This window comes from Antechinus flavipes, chromosome 3, assembly GCF_016432865.1.
Source record: "Antechinus flavipes isolate AdamAnt ecotype Samford, QLD, Australia chromosome 3, AdamAnt_v2, whole genome shotgun sequence".
In the NCBI taxonomy this organism is placed as follows: domain Eukaryota; kingdom Metazoa; phylum Chordata; class Mammalia; order Dasyuromorphia; family Dasyuridae; genus Antechinus; species Antechinus flavipes.
The window spans coordinates 496,269,331-496,293,573 of record NC_067400.1 but is presented as its reverse complement, the minus strand read 5'-3'; the positions used below and the strand labels follow the sequence as shown (position 1 = coordinate 496,293,573).

General features: G+C 35.0%; 1 protein-coding gene across 1 annotated transcript; it reads left to right on the top strand.

Annotated features, from left to right (window-relative positions):
* Window positions 1-4,169: 4,169 nt before the first annotated feature.
* On the top strand, window positions 4,170-23,415 carry LOC127554926 (macrophage metalloelastase-like). Its single transcript, XM_051986884.1, has 10 exons — window positions 4,170-4,272; window positions 6,011-6,255; window positions 11,062-11,210; window positions 11,314-11,439; window positions 13,583-13,744; window positions 14,305-14,440; window positions 16,343-16,476; window positions 17,443-17,602; window positions 19,654-19,757; window positions 22,255-23,415. Exons 1-10 carry the CDS (start codon window positions 4,192-4,194, stop codon window positions 22,353-22,355), a joined length of 1,398 nt encoding a protein of 465 aa, XP_051842844.1. The 5' UTR covers window positions 4,170-4,191; the 3' UTR covers window positions 22,356-23,415.
* The last annotated feature ends 828 nt before the right edge of the window (window positions 23,416-24,243 follow it).

The window sequence follows — 24,243 nt, the reverse complement described above, 5'->3', positions numbered from 1 at the left end:
AAGAACAAGGAAGGAAGGAAGTCTTTCTCTCTTTCTAAAAAGTAGATAGTCTCATTGCTGGACTAGGTTGGAAAATCCCAGTGCTTTTTTTTGTTCACACGAAAGCATGAGTGAGACTTATAGTTTTTGTTGGGGGGGAGGAGGGGATAGAGATTGTAATAAAAGGAAGAAACTTCCTTATATGATATTACAAAGAATTAACTTCTTGCTTCTCTTTTCTTAGGTGAGGTGAATAGTACACATTCTATACTGAGATGTTACTGCTTTTTCTACAACTTTCATTGATGCTTGTCACCCCCTCACTTTCTGTTCTCCTTAGTCTCAAAAGGCAGAACTAGAACCAATTGATGGATGTTGTTACATAAGGTCAGATTGTGTGACTTGGAGTAATTTAATTTTGGTGGATGGGCTTTGTATTTGGCATAAAAAAGAAACTGGATCCAAATCATAATTCTGCTTTCTATTATGTGTGAATTGGGTCACATGCTCCCTGAGCCTCAACTTTCCTCTTCTATAAAATGAGTATTTAAGATTAAATGAGGTCCCTTCCAGCTCGAATTTTCAGTAAAAATCAAACTTTTCTAGTCATCAGTTGCTTATCTAACTAACCCTCCAACTTTTATGGTTTATGTCCTAAGACATGGTCTCTGATTCCAGCGGGCTCTTCTACCTCCTCTTCCTCTTTCTGGACCCTCATGTGATTCACTTTATATAATTTATATTCTGGTTTAAGGGAGGGCTGGACTTCCAAGAAAAATGTGTAGGTGGCTGCCTGCATAAGATGAGTTCCCAGAATCATAGGATATGAGGCCATCCTACTTGACCTGTACCTGACAAAATGCTTTCTCTATTCACCATCACTGACAAATTCTCATCCAACTCCAAAGAAGACCCCATTGCTAGAGAAATTCACTATCTCTGGAGGCAGCCTACTGCATTTTGGGAGAACTCTAATTATCAGGAAATTTTTCTTCACATCAAACATAAATCTACTTCCATAAGACTTTCATCCTTTGCTTATAATTCTATTCTCTGGGAACAATTGGGGAAAGGGGAAGGGTACAAGCATTTTTTAATTGCCTACTACTGTCAGGTACTGTGTTAAGCACATTATAAAAATTATCCATTTGATCCTTACAATGACCCAAAAAGGTAGGTTCTATTAAGATCCTCATTTTATAATTGAGGGAATTGAGGCAAGTAGAGGTTAATGGATTTGTCCAAAATCACATAGTTACTAAGCACTTGAGACTGGATTTGAAATCAAGCCATCCTGACTACAAACTACCTAGTTGTCTAACAGGTAGGTTATAAATCTAATCTTTCCACTACATGACAACCTTTTAAATACTTGAAGATAGTTATCACATCTTCCCTGAGCCTTCTCTCCCTCTAGAGTCTCTGAGTAGGAGCTTTCCCAACTACTAAGCCCTAGCACCTGGAATTCCATCAATTGAAATAGGTTTCTTTACATTTGAAATACTTTTATCTCTTTTGGAGTTCCCTTTAATACCACAACTAGGTGTTTTTTAAAAATTATGTTTTATATTTTTAATTTATTTAAATTATTAATTTTTAAAAATTTAACATGTTAAATAATTAAATTTTAAATAATAAATAACTTAATTTATTTATTATTAATTTATTTAAATTATCTTGATTATATTTTAAGCAGATTAGTATTTAGTGAAATGTTATATCAGATGATTGCATTAAAGATTGTCCTATCTACCACCCTCACTATCACCAGTGTATTTTATATACTGATTACATTATACAATTGTGGCATTTACCTAGTCCTGTGATACATATGAATGAATACTCCAGGTGTTTACAGGAAGTATTGACAATTAAACACAGTGGAATGTCCTGGTCTCTGACTCAGGAAGGTCATTGTTAGTGCTCCCAGACCCAAGATCTGCCTCTAAAGAGGAAACTCTTTTATCTATCACCTATGACCTGGTAGGCCAAATGGGATCCTTTGACCTCATTTGCTTTCTGTTTTGTCTCTTCTCAGAAAGTGTTAATAAATGTGCTCCAGGGCAAGATGTCCCTAGCTTTAGAGTCTTTATAAGGCATTACACATTTGATCACCTACCTAGAGTTCTCTAGTTCAAGTTTCTTATTTTACAGATGGGGAAACTAAGGCTGAGGTAGGGTAATCAATTTGCCTAAGCAAGTGATGCTCACATTAGTATGCAAGATGCTAGTGCAAGATGATGGACCCTTTAAAGATGATGATCTCTGTCTCCCCCATAATATTTGGTGAGGCTGAATGGAGGAAAATCAGTGAATGAGATATGGTACCATGGAGTCAGAAAACTTAAGAATCCTAAATCTGTTTCTTATTAGTTATGGGACCTGGGAAAAGTCTCTTTAGCTTTTTAAGTTTCCATTCAGGGAAGTAATGAGAATGAAAAGTAAGTATATGTCCATATATTCCCCAAATTCAGTTTTTCAAGAGTTAGATGATATATATGACAGATATATTTTGAACTTTGTCCTAACGATTCTATTTCTTTAGCCACCAAAAAAAGGCAAAATGTCGGAATAAAGAGAGAAAACACAGTTTTTGCCATTTATTAGCTGAGTGAAGAGACAAAGTATTTTATTCCTTTGGGCCTCAGTTTTCTCATTTGAAAACTGAGAGAGTTGAACAAGACATCCTTTAATGTCCTTTCCAGTTCTCCAATTGTGTGGACAGGACGGAGCCGGGCAGACATTTCCTGGATAAAGATATTGAGACATAGGCAAAATTATAGCAATAGATAAACAGTTATGTCTTTGTAGTGTAATGCAATGGGAGAAAAAAAAAAGGTACTGGATTTTGCCTGAGGGCATCTGAGTTACATTTTAGCTCTATCCCTATTATCTTTGTGATCTTTGAGCAAATCACAATCCTGGAACTCAAGAGTTGGTTATAATGGATAGAGTGCTGGACTGGATTAGATGGATCTGGGTTCAAACAGTGCCTCCGACCCTGACTGTACGGCTTGGAATAAGTGATTTCCCCTTTCAAGACTTCGTTTCCTTGTCTGCAATAAAGGGGCCTCCAGGGACTTCTAGTTTAATATCTAAGATCCAATGATCATTCCCTATAAAATGTGAGATTAAATGATTTCTGAGACCTTTCTAGCTCTAATTTTTATGCTTCTGAAGCAATATACAGAGGCTCCAGTGTATGAACGAAGTTGTGAGTTGTCATTGCTAACTGACTTTTCTCTTGTTTTCAGTTGTATTCACTCATATCTGACCCTTGGTAACCCTTTTTGAATTTATCTTGGCAAAGATACCACAGTGGTTTGCCGTTTCCTTCTTCAGCTCATTTTACTGACTGATTGTACTAGGGAATTTAAAATTAACAATCACTTATGAAGTATTTATTCTCAATCAACAAAAAAAGCAACATTTATTAAGAGTCCACTAAGTGCTAGGAATACAAAGAGAGGCAAGTCCTTGTCCTCAGGGAGCGTGTTTTTGTTGTTTGTCTTTTGTTCTTGAAGAAGACCAAGACTTCAGGGAGGTGATGCTGTGAATTGGACTTCACCTGCAAGTGAATTGGATTTAAGGGAAGGAGGGACAGCATGCAAATAAAAACAGAACAAAATTAGATGCACATAGACACACATCTGTCTATCTGTCTAGCATATCTCTGCCTCTGTGTCTGTCTCTCTGTCTTTCTCTTTCTTTTTCTCTCTCTCTTCCCTCCCTCTCAAGCTATAGTTAGGATAAATAGGAAATAATTAACAGAGGGAAAGCACTAGAATTGTGCTGGGGGAAGCGTCCAGTGAAAGATGGGATTGGAGTTGGGACTTAGAAGAAGCTACTCTGTGCAAGGCATCAGAATGTAATAAGTGTTTTGTAACTGAACAGAAACCAGAAAGCTAACTTAATGCCATATTTGAAAATGCAAGAATACTTCTTATCTGACTGGCAAAGGTAGGACCTTAAAGCTACTTGACTTGTAGGTCCCTTATGTTTATATCAGAGGATATTTGTGGGTCTCTTCCTTGTCCTGGAAGAGAGCTATACATGTGCTTACATGCCCTGGTGACAAATCAAAGGATGATATGAACAATGAGTCATTCCAGTGAGGTTAACAAAGCCAGTCCAAGTATATATAAAGAGGGACCATTGGAGAATCTTGTATGGAAAAGGAAGAGGGTGACCTGGCTTCAGCTAAAAGGCAGAATGAAGCTCTTTCTGCTAATATTGATTGTATACGCCTCCATCTCTTCTTTCTCAGCAGCCAATGAGGTCACATTTGCAACGGTAAGTTTTTTCGTGGCAGTGAATAAACAATTATATGTATTCTTTTTTTTTTTCCCTGAGGCAATTGGGGTTAAGGGACTTGCCCAGGGTCACAGAGGAAGGAAGTGTTAAGTGTCTGAGATCAAATTTGAATTTAGGTCCGCCTAACTTCAGGGCTGGTGTTCTATCCACTGCATCAATTAGCTGCCCTCTATGTATTCTTTGTATGTCGTGCTTTGGCGGAAAATTAGTCAATGGCTTTATTGTCCAATCTAGGTGCTTACTAAATATTCAGTTACAGTAGATTCTTAATGTTGATTTGCTGATTTTATTTTGAAAAGCATTAATTTAAAAGTGGCATGAAAAAGCAGTAGAAAATTCACTAAATCTACTTAGGAGACTAGTAATTACTCTCCACTCTGTTTGCCAAATAGGAATTTTTTTAAGCTAAAAAGTATTGGTTTTGAAGTAGCATTTTGAGCTGGGGATAGAGAGGAAACTATATTCCTAATTTGTATGTTTTGAAAAAAGGAGGGAAATGCAATCATGAATTGGAGATGTGATAATACATGGAGATATATTTTCACCTACAATATTTATATTCATCTTTGGCATGTCAGTCCCCTCAATCCTGGCAAACCATCTGGATAATCCAGTTCATCCCACTCCCAACTGTTTTCTCTTTCATTGCTGTTTCTCTATTTGTCTTACTGCCAGAGGAAATGGAGAGATACTAGGATCAATAGGAATATATTTTTTAAAAATTGTGTATTTTCCTCTTAAGGTTAATAGACTAAGGAACATGTTTGTATGTCTATCTCTTTCATGTGAATTTGAATTTCTTTTAAGTTTCAGATGAAATATTGTTCTAAAAGGATGCATAAGCAGCAGAGAAAGCATATCAGAATCAAAACATAATCAAGATTGGAGGAGTGATAATTTAGTACAAGGAAACCACCACAGTCCAAGTGAGACTACCATAGTCAGTACAAAGTTTCTAGCCATCTGATGGAAAGATAGCATGACTATTTCTTAGATTCAGAAAGAGGTAGCATCAGGTTCTCTTTTCTGACATACAATCCATGGAACTAGGGACAAGTGACTTAATCTGTCAATGCTCCAAACAATTCTTAGATTACAAATTATAGAACAATTGTTGAGAAATCACAGACTGAAAACTCTATTCTACCATGCCCCTACTTCCCCAGAAAAGAGAACTGGGTGTTAGATTTTATCCTGCAGTTCACCATTCTGTGGTCTTAAGACAGCAAGGATGGATCAAAGGTCCCATGGTCAACTTCTCTCAGCCATATGTTCATAGATGAAAAAGTAATTTCCTAATATATGACTTCCTTCTCACTTACCAAGAGAGCCATCCCTTTTAAGAAAGAATTAAAAAGAAAGAGATGCTGGAAATAAAAAACAATTTAGCAAAACTAACCAACATAATGGCCACATCTGAGAATTTATATGATATTCTGCACCCATGTTCTTGCCCTCTGGAAATGAGAGAGGGAGGGAGGGAAGTATATTTTCTCATCTCTTCTTCTGGACCAAGATTAGTTAATATAATTACACAGTGCTCAGTTTTATTCACTTGTCCTTTTCATTTACATTGATGTATTTGCAAATATTATTTTCTTGCTTCTGTTTACTTAATTTTGAACCAATTCTTTTCATTTTCCTATGCTGATTAAATGAGAGTTGAGAGAAGTTTACAGGGGGGATAATTTCTTCTTATGTTTCTTGCTTTCCTTAGACTTATCTTGAAAATTTTTATGGCTTAAAAATGGAAGTAACACAGTTGAATAAAGTAAAAGGCAATAATCTTTTCGAGCAGAAGATTGAGGAAATGCAAGAGTTCTTTGGGATAAACGTGACAGGTATATTGGATTCAGCAACTTTGGAAGTAATGCATAAACCTCGATGTGGAGTTCCTGATGTTCATCAGTTTAGTGTATTTCCAAATCGACCAAAATGGAAGAAATATGATCTTACCTACAGGTAACATATTTATATGTATAGTAACACTTGGCTTATCTGGAAATAATGGAACCATCCACATTTTAGGACATGGAGCTACAAATGCTTAAAGTTTTAAATATGAGATTGAAAATGTCCCTTGTTTGACCAAATTAATTTCCTAAAGCTCAAATACTAAAGGTCATGATAAGGGGTTATGAAACCTGTTGTACAAAATCTTGAGTTTGTTTGACTTATTGTTCAGTCATTTGTCAATCATGTCTGACTCTTCATGATCTCAGTTAGGGTTTTTTGGTGGCAGATAGTAGGGTAATTTGCCATTTCCTTCTTCATCTCATTTTACAAACAAGGAAATTGAGGAAAACAGGAATAAGTGACTTGTTCAGGATCATACAGCAAGTTTCCCTAAATTTAAGAAAAGCATTTAATAATGAATATTTTGTTATATTTATGGAAAAGATGTAGAGACATGAGCTAGATGAGAGAATAATTTCCTGGAATGATTGTGTCACCAGGCTTAAAGAGTAGTCATTACTGATTTTATATTGACCTGAAAGAATGGCCATAGTAGAATGGTCCAGCAATATCTGCTTAGCCTATGCTATAGAAATTTTTTTAAAAAAATCAATAACTTGGATTAAGGAATAGATATCATATTTATAAAAAGAGCAGATGATATAAGGGTGGGAGAAATAGTTCAATGGGTGATAGAGGAAGATTTCAGAAAGTTCTTGACAGACCGAGTTACACAGAAGTCCTCAAAGTTTTTAAATAAGGGGCCAGTTCACTGTCCCTCAGGCTATTGAAGGGCCAAACTATAGTAAAAAAAAAAAAAAGTTGTTTTGTGAGCCTTCAAATAAAGAAACTTCATAGCCCTGGGTGAGGGGGATAATTGTCCTCCTCAGCTGCCACATCTGGCCCACGGCTGTAGTTTGAGAACCCCTGGACTAGAATGTTGGGACACATTTAAGAAGATGATCATTATGAGATACATATGAAATTTTACAAAAAAAGCAACTTGGTAGAAGAAGAGAGATTCATGAATAGACAGCACTTTGTAAAGATTTGGGGGTTTTAATGGAACTGTGAACTTCAGATGAATCAAATATATGATATGGAATTTTATTTAATTTTAGACTGTCTTAAGAGAGGAAGATCATAGAGGAATAAAGAAGTAATAGTTCTACTTATAGTCTACCTTGGTCAAAAAATATTTAATATATTACTACCACATTTGGAAAAGGATATTAATATGCAGTAGAGAACAATCAGAGTGGTATAGAAATTCAACTTCATGTTCTAGGAGGATAGATTAATAGAATTTATGAAGAGCACAATAGTTGTTCTCAAGAATATGAAGGTCTAGCACATGACAGAGAGATTAGTCTAGTTTTATTTTATTCCATTGGGTAGAAGTTTTAAGAAATAAATTGAAGACAACTTTTCTAATAGTTGGAGCTGTCCAAAAGTATATCAGATTGCCTGGAAAAAAGTGATTTTTTTTTTCTCTTATCATAGGACACCAAGTGAAGGTTAAATAGCACTTAGCAAATTTGTAATGGACTATATGGCTTCAGAGATCATTTCTAACTCTGAAATTCTCTGATTCTGGATCTTATTCTTGCTAATGGCTCTTTCTCTAGTTCTATCATTCACTTTTCTATGTCCTTCCTCTTTCCTAATGTTCTTCATTGTTTTGATAATAATTATAACTAATATTTATGTAATGCTTACTATGTGTTAGATACTTCATAATTATTATCTTATTTGATCTTCACAACAATCCAGCAAGGTAAGTGCTATTATTATCCATATTTTATGGATGAAAAAGGTGAGGCTTTTTAACAGAGGTGAAATGTCTTTTCTAGGATCACACAGCTAGTATATAGCTAAGACCAGATTTGAACTCAAATCTTTCTGATTTCAGATCTAGCCCTCTTTGGAGCACCTGAATTTTCTCTCCTTTCATTATTGTATCCTCTCCTTTTATTTCAATCTGCCTCTAGTCATATGGCTCTCCAATCAATATATCTATGAATCCTGATTTCTCTCCAGAATTACTTTCTAACTATCTTTTGTATATCAATTGGATTTGTCTTAACCCAAATTCATCAACTTTGTCTCTCTCTGTAACCTATTATTCTAGACTTTTTTATTCCTCCCAATGGTGCCACAATTTTCTCAATTACAAAGGCTCAGACTCTATAGTTCTACTTTTAGTTTTCCTTTGCCTCTAATTTCCAATTAGCCACCAAACCTTATTGCTGTCTCTCTTAATATCTCATCCCTATTCTATACTATTTAGTCTAGCTGCCACCAACCTAGTTCAGGCCAGAAGTGAATAGTTATGATGATAAAGAAGGAAGGGGCCCCTGAATTCCATTTTGGACTACAAATTATGTTGTAAATAATGATTGACTAATCATTAGAGACAACCCTTTATCAGTGTGTTTTCCAAGAGCCCCACCTGTTCTTAATTTATTCCAGTTCAGGCCCTTATTTTTCTTTCCTCTGAATTATTGAAATCTGTTCCTAACTTGTCTCCTCCTCTCCTATCATTGCTGCCTACAATCCTTTCTACATTGGATATTAACTGAATTGTCCTAAAGCAAATCTCTGATCATGTCATCTTTTTGCTTAGATCTGCAGTGGGCTTCTTATTGTTTTTAAAACACTAATCCTGCTATTTAAAGCTCATCATCTGTGTATCTTAAACAAATTATGGCATCTTTCTTGACCACAGCTTTTTTATTTATCTGTTAATGAGTGCTTGAATTGGGTTATTTTGCAGGTCCCTTCCTGTTCCAGGACATGTTTATTTGCTTGCTTTAAAATTATCCTTGAGCTTTTCTTATTAATATATTTTTTAGAGGCAATTGGAGTTGTGACTTGCCCAGGGTCATACAACTAGTGAGTGCCTGAGGTTGAATTTGAAACTAAGTTCTCCTGGCTTCAGGATTGGTACTCCATCCACTGTGTCATCTAGCTGCCCATTTTCTTTTTAATCTTGTCTTGTTACCCCTACTTTATACATTCTACACTGAAGCCAAATTGTCCTACTTACTGTTCTTGAATACTGTTCCATAATTTTCCCCTTATACCTTTTCTTACCCTCTTCCCTGTGTTTAATACTTTATTTCTTTTTATCTGGCTCCTATACTTCTTTCAAGTACTTACTTAACTTCCTTCTAGTTTTCTCTCCTAAGACAGGAGTTTAATTTTTTGGAGGGGACAGTGAAATGAAACCTATAGACCTGTTTTCAGAATAATTTTTGTAAAAAAAATAAAATACTTAAGATTTGAGAGAAATGACCATTAATAATCAATCCTGGGGGAGATCCAGGCTTTTCCCCTTCTCTATTTTTTTGTTCAAAACCCAGTTTTTGAAGGATAATACTGACCTTTGCCAAAAATTTATCCCATCTAGACCACCTTATCTAAGGTGAATTCCTGCCCATGATTCACTCAAGCAAGTCTGGGTGGAGTGAGGTTCTTTGTCCAAATTGCCCAAAAGTGGGGTTGGCCTGAATATAGAGATTGTATTTTTGTCCAAGAATGAGTCATTTTTCTCTGTCCCTCATCGGAGTAAGCCTACCTCTCACTATAATATTCATTCTTTAATTATTAACCAATCAAAGTTGATTGTCTTACTCAGGAACATCCATTCTTTCAAGAGCATATAAACTATGATCCCACTTCTGTGAGGGGTCTTTGGCATTCAGGAGCATCACTAATCATTTTATTAATAAAATACTAGCATTATTAGTAAAATAATTGATTACCCAGAAATTATATCTCTTTTAAAATGTCACTTATTTACAAAGGAATCCAAAAGTTATAATTTTTTAAAAAATGTTTCCAGACCAAAGGTTAAAAATCCTTAGGGTAAAGCATGAGTAATCTTTAATTAACATGACTTTTTGGTTTTGGGGTGTGTGTGTGTGTGTGTGTGTGTGTGTGTGTGTGTGTGTGTGAAATCAAGGGGATAAATTGTATAAAGAACTATTCAAGCAGAACCGTATGGACCATTGTTAACAAGTCAATATTTCTGCCTACCCAATGACCCAATATAGCAGAGGCATTGTGATTGTAGTGCAATTTTATATTAATTGTCAGTGATTGAGCCAGAATAAAAAGTTGGGTAAAGTCAACTAATATTTGTTAAGTATTTACTAATTATGTGACCCTGGGCAAGTCACTTAACCCTATTTGCTTCTGTCTCCTTATCTGTAAAATGAGCTAGAGAAGGAAATGGCAAATCATTCCAGTATCTTTGAAAAGGAAATTCCAAAATGGGGTCATGGAAATTCAAACATGAAACATTGCTTACTTTCTCTGTGACTAGAGGAGAGGCAGAAAGGAAAAAGATAATTTGGAACTGAAAACAAAAAAAAATTCTTTTTAATATGAAGCATTTATTTACAAGGCATTGGATTAGATGAGGGAAATACAAAGAAAAAAATGAATTAATCCCTTGTTCAAGAAATTTACATTTTATTAGGGAGATTAGAAATGTATACAGATTAGTAACAATATAATATATAATAAAGAAATACAGATTCATTTCAAGAGGGACTATGTGCTAATAATTCATAATGAGGAAAGTCTTTGGGGACCATATTGCATCTAAAAAAAAAAAGATTTCCTTTTAAAATAACTAAAGGAAACAAAACTTCAATTATCTGTAAAATTTACTGCTATCAAATTATCTGTAAAATTTACTGCTATCAAATGTCTTATTGCCCCCTTCAATAGTAAAAGAATGAGGTACTCTATTTCAATATCAAACAATAACTTTCATTGTTTTTCTCATTTTTAAAAATAAAGAATAAAGAATTATACTCCTGACATTTCCAAAACTGAGGTGGATTATGCCATCAAGAAAGCTTTTGAAGTATGGAGCAATGTAACCCCCCTGAGGTTCAAAAGGATTTATGCAGGAGAAGCAGATATAATGATATCTTTTGCATCTAGAGGTAAAATAGCCCTTAAGATGTTATACTTACTTTATCCAGATAATTCTCAGTATAACTGATAATATGAAGAGAAGAGCTCATTTTTGTATTTTTTCCTTCTAAGATCATGGTGACTTTTATCCTTTTGATGGCAGCCATGGCACCTTGGCTCATGCCTATGCTCCTGGTCCTGGTATTGGAGGAGATGCTCACTTTGATGAGGATGAAGGCTGGACAGTAGGCACAAATGGTAGGTTGAAAAAAAAAAACTCCTCTTATTGTGTTTGTTCTACAAATGATACCAGAGAACTCAGATTCAAGTTCCTTTCTCCCTTTTTCCCCTGCTTCCTTCCTTGCTTGTTATTTTCTCTTCCTTTTTTTCTTTTTACATCCTGCTTCAGGTCTTTATTTTTTCCAATAATATTTCATTTTTCCAAATACATGCAAAGATAGTACTCACCTTTGTAAAACCCTGTGTTCCAAATTTTTTTCCCATCCTTCCTCCTTTCCCCCTTTCCAAGACAGCAAGCAATCTGATATAGGTTGAACATGTGCAATGCTTTTAAACATTTTCCATATTTATCTTGCTATGCAAGAAACTAAAGATCAAAAGGGAAAAAAACACAAGAAAGAAAAAAAAAGCAAACAACAACAAAAAAGTGAAAATACTTTGATCTGCATTAAGTTTCCATAGTTTCTCTCTCTGGATGCAGATGTCACTTTCCATCCCAGGTCTATTGGAATTGCCTTGTGGTTCAACTCATAGTTGAAAAGAGCCAAGTCCATTACAGTTGATCAACACATAATCTTGTTGTTACAGTGTACAATGTTGTATTGATTCTGCTCACTTCACTCAGCATCAGTTCATAAGTCTTCCCAAGCTTTTCTGAAATCTGCCTGCTGATCATTTCTTATAGAGCAATAATATTCTTTAACATTCATATATCATAACTTATTCAGACATTCTCCAACTTATGAGGATCTATTGAATTTTTAGTTCCTTAACATTACAAAAAAGGGCTGCCACAAACATTTTTGAACATGTGGGTTCTTTTCCTTTTTTTATGATCTCTTTGGGATATAGTGCTGGATCAAAGAGTGCACAATGTGATAGCCCTTTGGTCACAGTTCCAGATTACTCTCCATAACAGATCATTTTGCAACTCCATCAACAATGCATTAGGGTTCCAGTGTTCTCATATCCCCTCCAATATTTACCAATATCTTTTCCTGTCACCTTAGCCAATTTGAGAGGTGTGAAGAAGTACCTCAAAGTTGTCTTAATTTGCATTTCTCTAATCAATAATGATTTAGAGCATTTTTTCATAAGACTAGAAATGGCTTTAACTTCTTTATCTAAACATAGTATGTTCATATCTTTTGACACATTTATCAATTGGGGAATAATTGATAGTCCTCTAAATTTGAGCCAATTCTTTATATATTTTAGAAATGAGGCCTTTATCAAAACATTGGTTGTAAAAATTTCCCCATCTTTCTGCTTCCCTTCTAAGTTTGCCTGCATTGGTTTTGTTTGTGCAGAAACTTCTATATTTAATGTAATTAAAATTATCCATTTGGTATTTCAAAATATCCTCTTCCTTTTTTAGCCATAAATTTCTCCTTTCTTCACATTTCTAAGAGGTAGACTATCCTCTTTTTCTTTCACAAGCATTTAACGAGTATTTACAATAAGCCAGACACTGTGCTAGACTCAAAAGATAAAAGGCTAAAAATGAAATAGAACATGATCTCACTGAGAGAATGGAGAGAGAAAGAAGACCCGGAATAGAGCTCTGGGGCATCCCCACAGAGGAGTCAAGATTAGATGATGCCTCAGCAATTGAGACTGAAAACTAGACAGATATATAGGAGGAGAATCAGAAGAAAATGATGTCACACACAAAAAAGGAAGAGAGTATCTAGGAGAAAAATTAGAAGAAAGTAGTTTAACCAAAAAACATGGAAGAAAGAATATAGGAGTAAGGAATGATAATATTTTTACTGGCTAGAAAAGCTTTTATAATATTTTTACTGGCTAGAAAAGCTTTTATTATCAGAGATCTTTACTTTTCAAAACCCATATACCTAAATAAAACATAAAAACTTGCCTTTTTCTCTCCTTCTTGCATCCAGTCCCTCCCTTTTCATCTTCCTCCTTGCTGACTTCTGGTATGGGAGCTCTTGAAGTAGCTGAATGGGGCCTGGAAAGCAGAAAGGTTGAAAGGAGATAATTTAGCTAGATCACTGGTCATTTGCACTGGGTAACTGTAATAGAAGATCCCCAAAGTTGTGGTACATATCTAGATCCATTTTATTTGTATAACTGTATCCTTTATTTAATACTTGCCTATGAATGTCATTGATTTTTACCTAGACTGTTTCTTTTTCAGGATACAGCTTGTTCCTTGTTGCTGCTCATGAATTTGGCCATTCACTAGGTCTTGATCATTCCAGGGATCCACAAGCTTTAATGTATCCCACCTATAAAGGCATCGACCCCAGGCAATTCCGTCTTTCTCAGGATGATATCAAAGGCATTCAGTCCCTCTATGGTAGGCACCATAACATCTTCCAATATCTCTTGCAAACATGAGGGAATAAGGTCATGGAATCACAAGATTAATAATTACCTAGTCCAGCCCTCTGATTTTGTAAATGAAGGCCTAGAGAGATGAATTGACTTTATGAAAGTCATCCTTTCAACTAGTGGGATGTTTCAGGCCTAGAACCTAGGGCTCCTATCTCCCAGACCAGTACATCTCCTACTTCATCAAACTAATTTTCCATTTTGAAATGTGTCAAACAGAGGAGTAATTCCTTTGGAAAAGTTGCTAGAGAATTCAGAAAGTAAAATTGAGATAAAGTAAATGAAAATAGGGCTTCCTTTTTTCATTTAGCCAGTAGAAACTATTATATAAAATCATGTCAAGTAATATTTTTTTTAAAACCACCAATCAATTAGTTGTTTCAGAGATAGAATAGTTATTTCCATTTCATTATTATTCAAGAAAATGTGTCATGTTTTAAAACATCCCATAGGTTTCATCCTATGGTTTTCCTTATATGGTAGCATATAAAGATTTTCAAATATATCTGGGACCTGTTTCTTCAGGGGGTCCAGTGAATCGTCCTTCTAGATCACCAGAATTACCTTCCAAACCCACCACAAAGCCAAACACCTGTGGCTCCTTCATGACATTTGATGCCATTACTACACTCCGAGGAAAAATACTTTTTTTTAAAGACAGGTAAGTCAACTTTTGAAATAAACTTGCAGGACTTTAGAATTATAAAATTATAACTGTTTGTTCAGTTCAGGGCTTGGAGTCCTAGATTCAAGCCTGCAACAGACATGTAGCAGTACTACCCTGGACAAGTCATTTAACCTCTCTCAAAATCAATTATCTCCTCTATAAAATTAATAAAATAAAGTTGTTCTTAGTATCAAATGAGATAAGACCTGTAATTTTCTTTGAAAACATTCAAATGCTATGTAGAAAGATTAATTCTTATTACTTAGCCCAACTCTATACATAGCTTGTTCTTGTATACAGCTTATTTGTATATAATTGTTAACTCCTTATCTTCCCCATTAGATTGCAATCTCCTCGAAGACAAGGACTATTTTCTAGATATTTCTAATGCTTAATTTAATACCTGTTATGCAGTAGGTTTTTAATAAATTTTATTGACTGACCCTTTCATTTTACAAATAAGAAAACTGAAGCTTATAATGATGAGCTGACTGCTATGAACTTACTGGTAGTAGGTAGTGATGGCTAAATTTTAAAGCCAATTCTTCTAATTCTGAATCCAGAAAACCATATTCCTTTACTAGGTTGTAATTTGTAACCTAAAACTTCCATTTTACAGATAAGAGAACAGTTTTAGGAAGGTGGAGAAAAGTTTGCACAGTTATTGGCAACTATGTCAGTGGATACCAAGTTCTATCTATATAGTGTCAAATAAAGCATTGGGGAAAAAAGAAAATGTTAATTGGTTGATTACTTCATCTAATGATAATCAGTTTAACTGACTTTCTTTTTAGTTAAGTGGACTAAATGTTTTAACATTAGATGAGATGAGATCTGTGTAACATAAGAAGAAAGCTTGCTTTTAAAGCATGAAAAAATATTCAAAGCTATTCAAAAGAGGCAATGGGGGGAAGGTTTGGGGCTTGTGTCTCATAGGAACAAAAGCAGATTTGTTTTTTGACAATAAAGTTGGAAACTTGGAAGAACTTTTACCATTGGGCCATATAAACATCATCCTTACCATCACTGTCCTCAAATATTTGTCTTGCACATTCTATTTTTCCACATCTATTATTCTATTTTATTCTTTCAACTCTGTGAATTAGGTGGGACAGGTATTATCATGTCCTTTTAAAAGATGAGGAAACTGATGTTCATATTTGATTAATGTTACATATATCGCTGGGCCAACATTAGACTCTGTCTCCTATACTAAGCCTAGGCAATGTCCATTTGAAGTCCAATGACTAGGGCCAAAATAATGATGAGTATATGCTCCCAATCATCATCATTTTTGCCCTCATCAAGAATTAGCCTGATTCCATGCTGTTGAAAGATTTCAGGTGCTGCCAGAAGAATTACACTAGACTGACCCTTATGGTCAAGAATATCAGTGTCTAAGACAATTGTGACCTTGGACACAAATGCACAGAGTATAAAGAAGCACAAAAGAAGCTTTAACCAGTATAGGAATGACAGGAAATGTATGCACTTTGGTGGTTAGTCAACAGTAAGCACGTCTTTAGTTTTCTGAGAAGCCTTTAGAGTATCATAGGACTATTTACAATCCATGGTACAATGTCAAAGGATGAAATAAATGGGAGCTGCTGCTGCTGCAATACCATTGGAAGGATGGAAAGGAACATTTTTCAAGTACCTATGATATGCTAAATACTTTATATGTTATCTCATTGGATGCTCACAATAACCACAGAAAGTGTATATAATTGTTATTTCCATTTTATAGTTGAGGAAACTGAGGCAGACAGAAGTTAAGTGACTTTTTTTGGGTCATAAAGTGTTTGAGACCAGATTTGAACTTCTTGACACCAGAATTTAGTCATTTGAATGCAGAATGAACTAATTTTTCTATCTTTACATTTTCTTTCCTATCAGGTTTTTATGGCAGACACAGCCTCAGAACCCAGAAGTGAGTGTTGATTTGCTTTCCTCATTCTGGCCATCCTTACCATCTGGCATTCAGGCTGCCTATGAAGTAGAATCTAAGGATCAAGTTTTTCTTTTTAAAGGTAACTTCACATATTTGTATTCTTTTCTTTCCATTATTTTTGGCTGTGAATACACTTAAAGGAATTCAGTGTTAAGGGAATATTAATAGTTTTTATATGGTATGGTATTCTTAACTGATATATCTTTTGAATATGCACACTGTTTAGGACAATGACTTTTCTGCTGTGAGCTAGCATCCAGAACAGCCCCAATACTTAGATCCTATTAATACAAAATCATAATCATACAATTGGAAAGGATTTTAACAGACATTCAGTCCAACTCATCTATCTATGAAGTCCCTTCCATACTTGAAGATCCCAAATAAAGGGGATTCTACTATCTAATATAAGATTATTTTAAAAAATAAAAATAATGTATGAAAAGTAAGATGGTCATATTAATGGAAAATAGTGCCTTATTTAGGATAGCTTACTTTGATCAAGAACACTGTTGTTAATTCAAATAGGTTTCTTAATTCTCAGTGTTTTTACAGGTCCAAAAATATGTATATTTCTACTTTCCAATCTACTTATTAAAAATATAATTTCACTTTTATTTTTAATATGATTTACATATATAATATTAATGTAGTCCTGCAAATGAATGAAAATAAGATATAAATTTTTTATAAAATTTTGTAATTATTTTATAAAATATAAAATATAAAAATATTTTATAAAAATTGAATATAAGACTGAAAATACTGGCCAAAATCTTTAAAAAATTAGACATCATATAATGATTTTTTTTAATTGCGCATGCTACCCTTCTCAGGGTAAATTTCTTCAAGCTATTCATTATTATGGAAAAATGGAAAGGATTTGGGTCGGATTTATGGAATAGATTGTTGGCTAATTATTGCAGGGTTGTTACTTTTTTAAAATCCATATTTTAGATTTTATTAATTCTTCCATTTAAATTCCCATTTGGATCATGGGCAAAGAGGAAAACTATTTTAAAATAAAGTTATTTTTTCTTCACAGATAACAAGTACTGGGTGATCAGAGGAACTACTCTGCTAACACAATACCCAAGAAATATCCATTCTTTGGGCTTCCCAAACTATGTGAAAAAAGTTGATGCAGCTGTTCATAACCCCTTTACTGGGAAAACCTATTTCTTTGTAGGAAATAATTACTGGAGGTGAGATTTTTTTAATACCTTTGCCTTAAGAATGGAAAGGCAGAATTGGTGAGGAGTTGGAGGCTTCTCCTTCAATCTTCCAGTCCTATAATAAAGGGAGAAGTCAACAATTAAATACTAGGCAAGACAACCTATGAGTGAGGAGAGCAGTTTTATAATTGTTGTAAAGACAGAAAGCTTAGTAGGCAACAGTCTGAACTTGGACAGAGAAATCCAGCTATTAGAGCAAATGCTGTTATTAACTGGAGATTCTTACACAGTGATAACTCATTTAGTGCCAATTCTGGCATATAGTAAGTTTTGTATCCTCTGAGTTGTAAGGGAAGAAGAGAGAGAGGAAGCATGATTCAATAGGAAAAACAGGGTACATAACCTGCTTTCATTTCCAATTGTTTTCCTTTCTCCTTTCTCTTGAAAGAAAGGTATTCCAATGATGGATACAAAAGAAGAGAATTCCCTTCCCTAGTTTAGTGAAATGACTAGATAATTATTAATCCGATAATTATAAGAAGACAGCCACAAAAACAGAAAAGAATGGATCATGCCCATTTGAGACAACTCTCTGAAGAAATGATGTAGGAGCTCATGATCGTATGGTTCTCATTAACAAATATTTAATTTGCAATAATCCTATAAAAATATTGTACATGAATGTCACTTCTAGTTTATAGATGAAGAAATTGAGGGTCAAAGAGGTGATATGACCAGTCTGTAGCCACATAGCTAGTAAATACCTCTCTGTGTAAGGATTAAAATCTAGATCTCCTGATCTTAAAAAGACATTGTTTTTACTGCCATGTTACTCTTTTTTGGAAAGATCATGGGACTATAGATAACAGAACTAAAGGAAGGAAGGAAAGGAGAAAAGGAGGGCGAGGGGAAAGAAAGGAGAAAAGAATAAAGGAAAAAAGAGGGAAAGCAGAGAAGGAAGGTGAGATGACTGCATTAGCACACTGCATACCTTAGAATCAGGATGAGCAAAAGTCCTTAATCTTTATTCTTGGTCTTTAGGCATAGAAGTGAAGGGGATGGAAGCAGGATCTCTGCAACCGCCTCCTCCCTCGTCTACTGCCAAAATGTGACTCTGGCTAGTCTTACTCCACCCCCTAGTCCCTTCTACAATCCTCTGTATACATCAATCATCGAGCCAGCACAGGACAGTGGGAAGGACCATTTTCCAAGCATATGCTTATAGAGTATTGTCCAATCTGTAGTTAGCCTTAAGTGCTCAGCTGTCCTCACCTCAATGCATCACCTCAAGAGTTTCAGCCCTCTACAGGAAGGCCTCGATCTTTTTTTATGAAGTACTTTTTAAAATTTTACTTTATGGATGAGGCAATTTGGAGTTAAATGACTTGCCCAGGGTCACAAGCTAATAAATACTAAGTGTCTAAGGCTATATTTGAACTCAAGTCTTCCTGGCTCCAGGGCCAATGTTCTATCCATTGTACCATCTAACTGTTCCTCTTGAGCTCATAAAGAATTTCTTTTCACTATGTCATTTTGTTCTTTTTGGAAAGAGTGCTGACTGCCAAGATCATGGCACTATATATACAGAACTAAAGGAAGAAAGGAAGGAAAGGAAAGAGGGAGGGAGGAAGTAAAGGGGGAAGAAAGGAAGGCAGGAAGGAAAGAAAGAAGAAAGGAAAAGAAGGAAAGGAGAAAGAAAGGTAGAAAGGAAGGAAGGCAAAAAGGAAGGAAGGAAGGAAGGAAGGAAGGAAGGAAGGAAGGAAGGAGGAAGGAAGGAAGGAAGAAGGAAGGAAAGAAGGAAGGAAGGAAGGAGGGAAGGGAAGAAGGAAGGAAGGAAGGAAGGAAGGAAGGAAGGAAGGAAGGAAGGAAGGAAGGAAGGAAGGAAGGAAGGAAGGAAAGAAGGAGGAAGGAAGGAAGGAAGGAAGGAAGGAAGGAAGGAAGGAAGGAAGGAAGGAAGGAAGGAAGGAAGGAAGGAAGAAGAGAATGGATCTAAGTATCAGAGAGTCTTTGGGGGATTTGAGGATAAATTGATTATTATCCAGATTTCTGATGAAGCATTTCTTCATGATTTCTTTGCGCAGATATGATGAGAGGAATCAATCAATGGACAGAAATTATCCCAGACAAATTGCTAGGGCATTTCCAGGAATTGGACCTAAAGTGGAAGCTGCCTTTTACCACAACAGTAAGTATTTTGAAGCTATTTAGAAAACCAGAAACTTCTTTGAAATTCTCCAGTTAAAGGACTCTGTACCATTATGTGGTAACCATGGAAATAAACTGGCAAAGATAACACAAGTCCCCAATCCTTTCCAGGGTTCCAATAGCTAGATTTTGGTAGGGAGTAGAGGTGAGGATGAGTTGTAGATGTAGATGTAGGTCTAGGTATTTTCTGGGACACTCTGTTAGTGTCTCTCAAATTCAGAGGAGCTTTCACTGAGACTTTACCTTCAGTTTCCTAGAATCTGTTCTCAGCTAAATTCTTGAATTCAGTGGCCAAGAGAGTATCTGATTATATAGGACATTACTGGGAAAACTTCACTCCCTGATAGGGGTACAAGGGAGTATGCCTTGAACAATCCCTAAAACTGGGTTTTCCCACCCTTTCTCTTTTCCTTAAAAGTGCTGGCATTGCCTCAAAGATCTGCAGAGCTAGCAATGATCATTGGGACCTGTGACTTAAGACAGGGGAGCCCCAGATAAACAAAGAAAAGACAGGCTTGAATTTGGTGTTCGTGATATATAGAAAGAATTTTATAAATACTGACATAAGAAATTCCGCTGATTTTTGGCAGCAAGGATCCAGATAGAAGTAGGATAATCTTAGTAGGACACACCATTGTCCAGGGATCTAAAACTCCTTTTTGCATTACAAATAATGACTACTCATGGGTGGCTCCTTTGTTCACTTACCAAGTACAGGAACTCTTCCCACAAAATCTCCTAATTAGCCACTCACCCTACCATTATGACAGGGTAATCTCAGGGTTCTATTTGTTTCTTTTTATTTCTGTTTAAAATTTCCAAACATTAATTCCAAAATATTTCAAATGAACAAGTTTGACAAGTTTTCACACCCATAATTTCCCTTCTCTATGAAGAAGGAAGGGAGGTTCCTTTTCTCTTCCCTTATCTTCTCCCAAGTCCAAGTTTGATCACTACAATTTCAGTCCTGCATATTTATAGTTATTTTATCCCACCAACTGGGTCAAATCCAATTCCCTTTCTGTGAAACTGCTCACAGGTTTAGATCTATCTATGAATATTTTTACTCTGTTGTACCCTCACTTCCAGCCCAAAAAGAGAAAAATTATAGCCATTCTCATTAAGAAGCATTGGGCATTAAATGATTTCCAAAATTCTAAAAAATACAAGTTGGATCCTTTTCAAGATTTAAGAAAACAGAAAGAGATATATATGGGATATATAGATGTCAGAAAGCTGGGAGAAACTATTAATACATTGGATAAAAAAGTTAAGGTACAAAATGACTTGGACAGGCTAAAGCAATGGTCTTAACATAATAAAGATAATATCTAATAAGATAAAAGTAGAATTGTGTAGCTTTTTTAAATCTACAGCAAAGGTACAGAATAGAAAAGGAGAGAGAGAGAGACAACATTTGGTATGAAAAAGTTATGGGTTTTTATGAATGGCAAACTCAATATAAATCAACAGAGAAGCCAAGAAAATGAATGGAATCTTATACTTCATTAAAAGATGTACATAGGGTTTAACACAAAGACACTGAAAATCTCAATCCTGATCAACTCTGGCTCTGCTGTAGTTAGACTAAAACTGAAGCATTGTATTGGCAATACATTTAGGAATGTCATTGATAAGTTTAAAAATTTCCCAGAGAAACTTAAGCAGGATGTAGAAGAGTTATCTTTGGGGTTTCTAATACTTTCCTGATTTCTAACTATAAATGTTACCATGTCTTCTTTTTTCCCCCAACAAAATAAGAAAGGATTTGAATTATATGCTCATCAATTTGAAGGAACTAAAGAAATTTAATCTCAAAAAAGATTAGATTTTGGGAGGAGGTAGAAGTGAACTGTCTTCAAGTATTTTAAAACTGTCCCACGAATGGATAAATAAATGAATAAGAAAGTATATATCAGGTGCTTATTATAAGGCAGGCACTAAGCAGGGGCTACAAAAATTAAGAAAGGATATCATGGCCTTCAAGGAATTTATATTCTACACAGGAAGAGAGCATATAAAGTTAGAATTGGAAAAAGTAGAAAGAGAGAAGGCTATGGAGTCTCTGAGAGAATTTGGAAATGGTTAGGAAATGGGGTAGCCTGGTTTAGGGAAACATAAGGTAATTCTTTACCTTTCAGAGCCCAGGATCTTAGGGGGCAGAGTCCAAGTTCCTGTAATGGGAGGATATAGAGTGTAGACAGCCTGGTTTGGAAATTGGATAAAAGATTTTTGTTTGATGTATATAAAACTTATGAACAATTAATTAGTTAACAAACACCTAGAATGAAATGGGTTGGGGGGAACTACCAAGTTCCCCAACACTGACTTAGTTTGGGTGATCATTAGCTGAAGATGTTATAAATGAATTTCTTATTTACCTAGGCTAGCTTCCATCATACCTAATTCCTTCCAACTCTAAGAATCCATGATTCTGAGAATGTAACAATTTATATTTGTTTTTTCTTTCTTTGTAGGACATTATTACTTTTTCCAAGGAACCAAGCAACTTGAATATGACGTCATTTTGAACCGGGTTACTCGTGTTCTGAAAAGCAACAGTTGGTTTGGTTGTTAGAAACAGTACCCATGGGCTGATTCAGGCCTGATACAATTAACTTGAGTTCCTTAATTTATTGAACATAAACTCTTTGCTCAGAATTGTACTAGGTTTTTCCTACTTTGATAAAACCATGATTTATTTCATATGTATATAGTGATTAAGAGGAAAAGGGTAACCTTCCCTCTACTAATACATCTGAAAGAATTCTTATCCTTTTCAGGAAGTAAAATCTAGTCTACATTAAAAACATAAACCTACATATATATATATATATATAAAATTAAATATATATATAATTAAATAATCCCCAAGCAACTTAATGAATAAATATGAAAAACATTTTTAAAATTGATTTAGAAAGTAATGAATGAAAGTCTATTTTTTTAGCACTTTACCCTTTCAAAAGCCTCTGTAGTAAATTGAATATAATTTTACCTCCCTATTTTTAAATTCAGCCATTTTTAAGAAGAGAAACATCTATAGCCCAGGAGAAACTCAAACCTATCACTATAGGCTTTTGTTCTGAAACTGTGATTTTTATTTTATTTTTTGATGTGGAGAGTTCCCACTGATGCTGACCCTTTTTCTGTAATTTATAATCACAGAGAGCTGCATAGAGGTTCTGAAAAGTCAGGTGATTTGTCCAAAGTCACACAACCAGTAGGTGTCATAGATAGAACTTGAATTTGAGTCTTTTTAGCTCCAAGACTGGTTTCTAGTCCCTGTCTCATTATTCCTTGGTATCTCTCTGGCTCACAGTAAAAGGCTTAATTAAATACAACCCTTCTACCTTTAACCTCAGACACAAATTGTTCACGTGAAAATTCAAATTTATTTATAGTTGAATCAAGTGCATACTTTGAAAGTAAGAAATTCAAACTGTCTTCAAGGTCAAAATGTCACCTTTAAACATGTAATCAAAGTGAAAAATCTAAGAGTATAATTTAACTATGTAATTTATTGCTTATTATCCTATTGTATAATACCTAAGTTCCTAATTATTTTTGTCTTTTAACTATATTTACAAAATGTTATTATCATGTGTTTTGTTCAGAAATAAAAAATTTTAAAGTCATACTTTGTTGGATTTTTTTTGATCTAACATATCAAGTTATGTTTTCAAAAATCCCTATTTTTGTCTCTGACTTGTCTAAATAAAACAGCCTTCTTTGTTTTTAGACTTAATTATCTGTAGATGAATCTGTGGATCAAGTCTTCTAAGATGGGAGGTTGGGAAAGTTCAGGCCTGATTTGGTCCCTTGCAATGAGGTGTCAGCTCAGAATTTACCTTAGAACTTCCTCAGGGGTATTAGAATGCGTCAGTTCTTCCAGCTCTCATTTCACTGTAGCAGGCAGTAGATGGGAGTGAGATGAAACAGTTGCTTCTAGTTTAACTTGTTCTCAAAGCTCAAGGTCACAATAATAACAATTCACTTATCTTTAGGACTGAAGGCTTTCCAGCTGTTTTTGTCACAATACTACTGCAAGGCAGCTAAGTATAAGTAAAACTATAAAACTATTGTACTCAAGAAATTTAGGTTCTTAGGGATTAAGTGACTTTCTCATCATCACACTAAGAACATATTTCTGAGCCATGTTTCGAATCCAGCTGGGATTCCTGATGGCAAATCTAGGTTATGTATCTGTAACTACTATAATGTGACAGCTAATTAAAGGGTTTAAGAAGAAAACTGACCTTTTGGCTCCTAAGGGAGTTTTGATTTCCTTCTTGTTTAACTTACTTCATGAAAAATACACCACTTATTAAACCCTACAATGTACAAGGCACAAAGATAAAGGATGGCAGCATCCCTGACTTCCAGAAGCTTACAATTTACTGGGTATTGGGTAATACATGTACACAGATATGTAAAATGCAAAGCAGAGTATGATGAAAGCAAAG